The sequence below is a fragment of the Elephantulus edwardii genome, unplaced genomic scaffold (genome assembly GCF_000299155.1).
Source record: "Elephantulus edwardii isolate Elephantulus edwardi_28Jun2011 unplaced genomic scaffold, EleEdw1.0 scaffold00095, whole genome shotgun sequence".
In the NCBI taxonomy this organism is placed as follows: domain Eukaryota; kingdom Metazoa; phylum Chordata; class Mammalia; order Macroscelidea; family Macroscelididae; genus Elephantulus; species Elephantulus edwardii.
This window is the reverse complement of record NW_006399845.1, coordinates 1125334-1134093: the sequence shown is the minus strand read 5'-3', so window position 1 is coordinate 1134093 and position 8760 is coordinate 1125334. Positions and strand designations below refer to the sequence as shown.

At 41.3% G+C, this 8760-nt stretch overlaps 1 protein-coding gene across 1 annotated transcript in view; it reads right to left on the bottom strand.

Moving 5' to 3' along the window:
• Window positions 1-6376: 6376 nt before the first annotated feature.
• GRXCR2 (glutaredoxin, cysteine rich 2) overlaps window positions 6377-8760 on the bottom strand; it is a 22247-nt gene continuing 19863 nt past the window's right edge. Inside the window, exon 3 of the mRNA XM_006891106.1 lies at window positions 6377-6559. Within this exon, the coding sequence (XP_006891168.1) occupies window positions 6377-6559 (183 nt within the window). The remainder of the gene's footprint in view (window positions 6560-8760) is intronic.

Genomic DNA, 8760 nt, shown 5'->3' with positions numbered 1-8760 from the left:
TGTGATGCTGAAGACTGTAACAGTGATGTGCCAATCGTGGTAATGGGCACCCATGGTGGACAGTGTTGGCTGGAGCTTCCCGACTAAATCAAGCCTGGAAGCAGGAGCGGCATCCACTTCTGAAATGGCTTGCCTCCGGAAACTCTATGTACGAACAGTGCTCAGGCTGTTCGTTCATAGGGTCGCTATGAGTCATCTACGACTTGACAACACCAAACAACAACAACAATATATTCTAAGTAATGGAATAGCTGGGTCATATGGAATTCCTATATTCAGCTTTTTGAGGAAATTCCAAACTGCCTTCCAGAGTGATTATACCATTTTACAATCCCAACAATGTAAAAGAGTTCCTTTCTTGCCACATTCTATCCAACATTAATTACTTACTGTCCTATTAAACTTTGCCACTACTCCTGGAGTGAGATAGTATCTCATTGTGAAGTTTGATTTGAATCTCTCTTATTGCCAGTGATTTTTAGTATTTATTCATATGTCAGACATTTGAATACCTTTCTCGGTAGAAATTCTTTCCATGTCTTTTGTCCAGTTTGTAATTGGGTTATCAAACTTTTTCTTGTGGAGGCCCAGGAGTATTCTATAAAATTTCTTTATGAGACTCTTGTCTGAGATGGTATTGTGAAATGTTTGCTCCCAGACAGTAGGTTTTCTTTTCACTGTTGGAAAAAGTTTTTGATGCACACAGGGATTTAATCTTTAGAAGGTCCCATTCATCAATTTTATCCTCTTCAGATTGTACATTTCTGGCTGTATCTGGTAGTCTCTTTATACCATAGACTAGGGCTTCTAAGCTTGATCTCATTTTGTCTCTTAAGAACTTTGTTGTTGGGCTCCTGACTCTGATTTCTGGTTCCTGACTTTTGATTCTCCTTTCCTCTCCAAGAACAGGCACTGAGACATACCTATCGGCTGATACTTCAAGGTAATTTGCGTATACCAGGTATCCTCAAGCTTCTTCACGGCTTTGTTATCATGCAGGGGAACACCTGAATCACAATACCAGAGGTGATCAATCTTCTCACTATGGAAAGAAAAATGCATCAGAGTCCATAAAACAAGCCCTAGATTGTTCATGATACATCATCAAATGCCATGAAAACACTCTGGTCGAAGGCTGAGCACTACACAGAAGGCCATTCTGTTGGCTCCTTGAAAGGGAACAAGGATATTTTTTATTGTCCTTGACTAGGGAGCTCTGGTGGCCTAGTGGCAAAAAGCTGCACTGCAATCCCAAAGGCACAGGGTTTGAGGCCACCCGCTGCTCTGTGGAAGAAAGACAGGCAATCTCCTCCTGTGAGATTAACTGCCTCTGAAAACCCACTGGAAGGCCAGCTGTGGGTCCGTTCTTACTCGATAGTACACAAAAACAATAAAAGTCAATATAAAATTGAAAAAAAAAACACCCCAGTTTACTGTTTTGGGCTTTACTCCTAAATCTCTGATCCCCCTTGAGTTGATTTTTGTTTATGGTGTGAGATGTGGATCCTGTTTTGTCTTTCTGCAGGTGCAACGCATCTTTTGATTTCTTGGCTGCTGCTTCCATGCGTGTTGATTCTGGATCCAAGTAAAATTAAATCATTAACAACTTCAATTTTTCCCATCAACATTTAACAGTAACTTTATGATGATTTTTTTTAAAATTACCTTTTCATGTAGGAATTTTTGTAGTTTGAGGATTATCAGTTGGATAACTTTGCCCTAAATTTACTCTAACTCTACCCTACCACCCGGCAAATGTTTTGATTCACAAATCAGGAAATGGACATTTTAATGCAATATGTTTTTTATCCAGTGAGTGACTAGCAATGTTGCAGGTGCCAAAGGATATTAGACTCACTCTATGACTATACCTTCAAAGTATGTCCATGATCTAGTATTTAGTATCACTTCAGTGGATATTCCACTGGTCCAAACCACCATTTACAGACCTTTGGTTACATAGTCCCTTGGGATTTACTCTACTAACCCAAGTTTGGCAGTTCAAATCCACCAGCAGCTCCACAGGTGAAAAATGGGCCATCTCCTCCTGTAAGATTTATAGCCTCAAAAAACCCACTAGAGGGCCAGCTAACAGTGGGTTCCAACTTGACAGTAAGGAGAGTGAATGAGCGAGGCCTATTACATAATTTTCTTGCTTCTATTTTGTGTCCCTGTTTGTGTCTTCCCTCAGCATAATCTTTCCAAGACAATCATAACCCTCTTCTGCTCAAAACATGTACAAAGTTTCTCATATGTATCAGTTTCCAAAGCACACACCCCCTCCCTATGAGTCAAATTCACAGGTCCTATAAAACAGTACAGAACTGTAAAGCAGGATAGGGTTTCTAGGGCTGTAAATGGAGGAAGAATGTTGCAGTTGCCCTCTAGGACTGATCACTCCTTGAAGAAATCTGATAATACGGAAGGCAACCAGACAAGTGGATCCTAATAAGGCTCTGGGCCTGATCACAAAAGTCCACACCCTAGTTAAATGACAGGACCTCCGCCCCAAATTCCAAGAAAAATACTACTTTCCCTGTTGTTGTTGTTATGTGCCATCAAGTCGAAATAGTCCTTGTCCACCCTCACTCCATTTTGACCTTCTCCATTCAAGGTCACTTGGTGACCCTTTCAGACAGTGAAATAAAGACCTGTTCGTTTCTTGGGACCAGCTTCTTTCTCTCTCGATCTCTTTTTTCCTATCTAACAGTACATCTCTATAGGAGCAAACTGCCTCCTTTTTTTTCTAGTGGAGCAGCTTATGGTTTTAAACCACTGACCTTTTGATTAACAGCCAACAGCTTTAAACACTGCTCCACCAGGACTCCTCGATTTTCCAACAGAGAGAATGTATTACAGGAATTGGTTACAAAGATAACTAACAGTTGGAAGTCACAATCACTCATAAGCTGGGGTACAAAGGGGCGGGGGGGAATCTACAATTAGCACAGAGCTGCCTGAGCCAATGTTTCCAGCTGCTGTCGCTGCAGCTGCCCTGTGGAGAAAGCTGACGGGAGTGTGATTTTTGAAGAGGAAGTCTCCCTCCTTTCCTTCTTTCAGTCTCCTGCCAGTACCTCCCACCGGCAGGAACCAGTAAGCAGGGAAGGCTGGGAAGCATAGTTTGCAGGTTTCCTGTCCCCATCCTGCCCGAAAAGGGCTTGGAAGGATAATGTGCACAGCTGACACAAAACAGACATTATTCACAGCAGTAGTACAGGTAGTTCCCGGGCTACAAACGTCTGACTTACAGACAACTCCTCCTTGTCCTTTGCTATAGTGTTGTTAGGTGTCATTAAGTCAGTTCTCACTTATATCATTTCTCTGCAAAACATTGTCAGGTCCAAAACCGCTCTTACAAGCATTGTCAGGTGTGAGCTCCCTGATGCAGCCATGGTGCCAATTCATCTCACTGAGGGTCTTTCTCTTTGTCACTGACTATCTTACCAAGCAGGATATCTTTCTCTAGGGACTGACCCCTCCTAATAATATGTCTAAAGTACATGAGACAAAGTCTCAGAATCCTTGCTTCTAAGGTGAGTTTAATTGACTGATATCTTCCTACTGTTTCAGAACCAACCCATAAGTGACCCTCCAGTGAGTTTTCAAAGGCAAGTCTAATCACACTGGAGGAGATGGCCCATCTTTTCCCCATGGAACAGTTGGTAAATTTGAACCTTGTGCCTCTGGGATAGCATAGCTCCTTACCACTAGGCCACCAGTGCTTCTAGATTCCACTAGACTCCCTGTTGTTGTTGTCATTGTTAATTTCTGTCAAATTGAGTATGACTCCTAGTGACCCTATGAACAGCAGACCTGAGCCCTGTCTTAGCCTCATCAACTCTGACACATTTAAGTCCATTGTTGCAGACAATCCATTGTTGCTTCTATCCATCTCATTGACAGTCTTCATCTCTTAAGGTGTCCCTCAAACTTTCCAAGCATGATGTCACCTTCCAACATGCCCAAAATGTGAGAGATGCAGTTCCACCATCTTTGCCTCCAAAGAGTACTTTGGCTGTAGTTTTTTGCAAGATATATCTGTTCATTCTTTTGGTAGTCTATGAGATATTCAGTCCTCTTCTCTAACATCACAGCTTAAAGGTATCAATTCTTTTCCTCTCATCCTTATTCATTGTGACTCTAGTGCTCAGTAAATAAATAAATTAATAAATGGATATACATATCAGAAGTACATGCCGTGATGGGATGCATTAAAAGCCTGGGTTTGGAAATAGTAACCAACAATGCTCAGATCTCTAAGTCCATGCAAAGCTAAGTTACATGCCCTCTCTATGTGCTTCTCATCACTCATCTTTCTGTTCTTCTGTGGTGGCTTCTCCATTGCTATGATGTTAAAAGCTACATAAGTATTTCAAATACTGGGTAAGGTCTTCCATTGTGGATAGGTTTCAAGGGAGCTTCCAAACTAACAGATTTGAAAGAAAAGGCCTAGTGATCTACTGAAATGTTCTATTCCTTCTTCATGTCATTGACTTCTGACACATCACCAGAAGGGATCAGCTGCTGGAAGATATGTTTGGTGAAGCAGATAGTGAGGATAAAGTCCAGTGAGGATGAAGAAGCTTTTTGGTGGGATGGATTGGCATGATAACTGCCAGCACTTGACTTAATTAAGCATACTGGTGGTGGTGAAAATGCCGTAGGACCAGTCACAGCTTGTGCTGCTGTACAAGGGTGGTCATGAGTTGTGATTGACCCAGTAATACCTGCCTATTAATATATGTTTCTCTGTTTATCTATATGTTCTTCAAATGCACTGGCACTATACTGCAACTCTCTCTTTTTACATCCTCTCTCCCACTAAAGTTGTAAGTACCTTGAGTAACTAAAGCAATAGTGGCCATCTGTGTGCCCTGTACATCTAGTACTTAACGAGTGTCCTGAACTCAAACAGCACTTGCCATTGAGTGTTCCTGTCAGAAAACAGAATATTACATTTAAAGCTCCCTCAGCATCACTCCTTCTTCCGGTGTTCTGGAAGTCAGAAGAGACAATAGCTTATGGACTGTGATAAGACATCAATAGAGGCAGGAGAAGTATTCCAAAAGCACAAAAACACAGCGTGAGGTAGAAAGTCCTCGCTAAGAGAGATTAGAAAAAATTACTATGGTTTTGAAAAATATTTTATTTTTTTATTAGACATCTTTATATTGCCTGAAAAACATTCCATATGTTGAATCACTTTAACAGCTAAATATTAGAGATTAACAAACAAATAATGAAAAATTACTGTTATTAAAATCAACATAATTAACATAGAAAAGCAACCCATCTCAACTGTTATAGACATTCCAGTGCTTTTTCTAGGGATGTGGGGAGTGAATGCTAAGAGCTACAAAAGCGCACTAACAAAAGTGTTTTTCTAATTTTATAACTCACTTAAAAAGGAAAGAATTTTCCTTACTAGGTATATTTACAGTAGAATTACAATTTCTAAAGATTGATTAGTCTTTCTTTTGAAAGTTTCCATTAGATGCTTATAAAATACCCACAGCTCTTTATAAAGAGATCATGGCTCAATTTTCGACTTAAAGCAGATTTATCTACCTGGTAATAATTCAGGGAATGGAAGAAGTCATATCTCACACACGTACTTAAGCACCAAATTTATAATAAATAGCTTTGACTTGGCTTGCAACCTCAGTAGTTAGAGACAAGCAGAAATGTCTTAGCTCATCTTGTCCTACAGAAGCAGTGTTCCTCGCTGCCTGAACGATTATTATCTGAGCCTATTAACCAGGAGAGACTCGGGACTTAGAAAGGAAAGGCCTTCTCTGCTGGTCTACCTTCAGCGGGAAGCACTTACATCCTGTTTGCTTGCTGTGGTCCCCCAGTGCTTTCAGCAGTGGGCAACCCTTCCTTCTTCAGCTTAATTAGAAATTCAATTTTACTCGTATTGTTTGAAAGGCATTCAAAGCAACGGGAATCCAGATCTTCAGAAACCTACCTTTTTATTCTTTTCTCACTGAATAATTTTGCAAAGTAACCCCCCACACACACACACACATACACACACAAAATGACTTCAACCTGCTGCCTGAACATTTATTTGTTCACCAGCGCAAGGAGAAAACGGAGCTAAGTCAAGTGAGATACATACACTTGTTGCCGGAAGGACAATTTTAGAACCAGTTACAAAGCAGACTCTAATTCAAAAATGCCCCTGCCACTTGCACCCGCATGGAGATGTTATCAACTTCACGAAATGTCTTCGAGTAAATTGAGTTCTGCCAGTGGTGGAAGTAACCACAGCCGCTGTGGCCTCCTTGCTGGGTGAGGCAGGAGGAGGAGGGGGAAGTTTATTAGAAATAACTTTGGGGCGGTCATGATAAAAGTAGATGTGCAGAGGCTCGAACTACTGATTGCAAATCTGGCAAGGCTGCAGACCATTCTCATTGCAGGCGGGGCACCGCAGGGCCCGATAGGACTCCTTGAATCTGTTGGCCAGCATGGAGAACTTGCTGCCGTGGCACAGAGAGCAGGTGGCACTGCCCGACCCTCGGCAGTGAAAGCAGTTGTCCTCGGGAAGCTCCCCTTCCTGTAAGACACAGGGCAGGGTTCAGTTACAGCAGTAGTTCAAGTCCATTGCTCCAAAGCACGGCTTCAGCCAAACATCAGCAGAAGCAGAAGAGAATTCTCCCCACAAACACTCAGAGGGAACTGCTCAAGAGAGCAGAATATCCAGTTTTAGTTGAGATTTCTCTGATCTCAAAGACAGCATCCCCAGCCACCACTGTTTGCAAACTACCTTGTAGTGTTCTTCAGAGCCTTTTCCATCACCCCACATGTTATTTCTGTGTCTCCCACCTCAGACACACACCTAAAATGTGTATTGAAATCCCAATACCTAAACCTGTACAAAGGGATTGTGGATACGGAATGTGCTATGTGCTGGGCTGTCAATCAAAGAGCCGACAACTCAAATCCACCAGCTGCTCTTTGGAAGAAAGACGTAGTAAGCAGCCTCTTGCAAAGATTTATAGACTTGGAAAACTCAAGAGAAGCTCTTCAAGAATCAAAATGGATTCGAAGTCACTGAATTTTTAATACTTATCCACGTAACCTGGTCTAATGTCATGTAATCACTTCCTATAATACAATCTAGTGTAATGGGATCAATCACTTGGGATACTCCAGAGTACAGGGTGGCTACTAAACCTAATCACTTCTCAAGTGTACCAAGAGCAGCATAGACACAGTGACAGGCAAGCACCAATGGGAAGAAGACAAGAGCCATGTGAGGACTTTCCTCAAACCAAGGACACAAGGAATGCCTGGGGCTACCGACAGCGGAGGGACTGCACAGCCACTACCTTCATTAGCACTTTCAATCTCCATAACTGTGAGAAAATGTATTCCTGTCCCTCAAAGTCACCTACTTGTGGTGTTTCTGTCATGCAACATTAGAAAACTAAGAGTGTCCGTGAGGGCTGTTCTTCTTATTGTCAAATACTAACGATGGATACTTCGAACATGCTGAATAGGCTCCAGGCTCTAAGAGCTTTCTATATATTAATTAATTAATTACTTCTCTCAAATAAAAAAAATAGCATGAGGATTACCAACTTTACTTCAGTAAAATTCTAGAAGACAGATAATTCGCCTAATTCACATGGCTAAAGGCAATTAATTGACAAGGCTCTCAAAGTGGTCACTCCATGGGAGAGAGGAAAGATTGTGATCAAGAAAAAAACCCTGAATGTCTGGTGGCCTAGTGGCAAGATGCTGTATTGCAATCCCAGAGGTACGCGGTTCAAATCCACCAGATGCTCTGCTGGAGAAGGAGGGGGCAATCTCCTCCTGTACCAGTCAGATCTGATTTGACGGTACATGTAAAAATAATACAATAAAAATTAAAAAGAAAAAAGGAAAAAAAACCCAGAATGAATAAATCAATGCAAAAAACCTTCCAAGATTAGCATAAACTTCATATATTGTGGTTACTATTAGAGTCCACTAAGTGAATTTTGACTCATTGTAATCCATGCGTCTACTCACAGGTTTTCTCAGGGTTCCATTTTTATAGGAATATATAGGTACCAGGTCTTTCTTTTGTGGGTGGAATTGAACCACTAACCTTTTGGTTAGCAGGTGAAACCTTAGCCATTGTGCCACCAGGGCTCCTTTAAAAACTGTGGTGACACCTAGCAATTTAAGGACTGCGCTTTGAATGAGGGCCCGCCTTTGCCTTAAGCTGTGTTCCTTTAATAATCTCTTCACCTTGCCAAAGGTCAATGTCCTTATCTATAAAATAAGGGTGCTAGGACAGCAAGGAGTAAATGTTGGAGAGGAAGTAGAGAGATGGGAACTCTCATACAATGTTAGTGGGACTGTAAAATGGTACAATTACTCGGGAGGACGGTTTGACATTTCCTCAAAAAGCTGAACATAGAAATTCCTTAATATCCAGCTATTCCACTGCTGGGAATGTACACTGAGGAAAATAGAACTGAGACATAAATGGAGATTTGTACACTTATGTTAATAGCAGCATTATTCACAATAGCACAACATGAACACAGCCCAAATGTCCATCAAAAACAATGGATTGAGAAATTGTAGTACATTCACACAATGGAATATTATGGAGTGCTCAGGAGCAATGATTTCACAAAACACTATAAAAACAATAACACTGATGTCAAATGTGATAATGGTCACCCATGGTGGACAGTGTTTGGTGGAGCTTCCTGATTAAAACAAGCTTGGAAGCAGGATTGGCATCCACTTTTTTTTTTT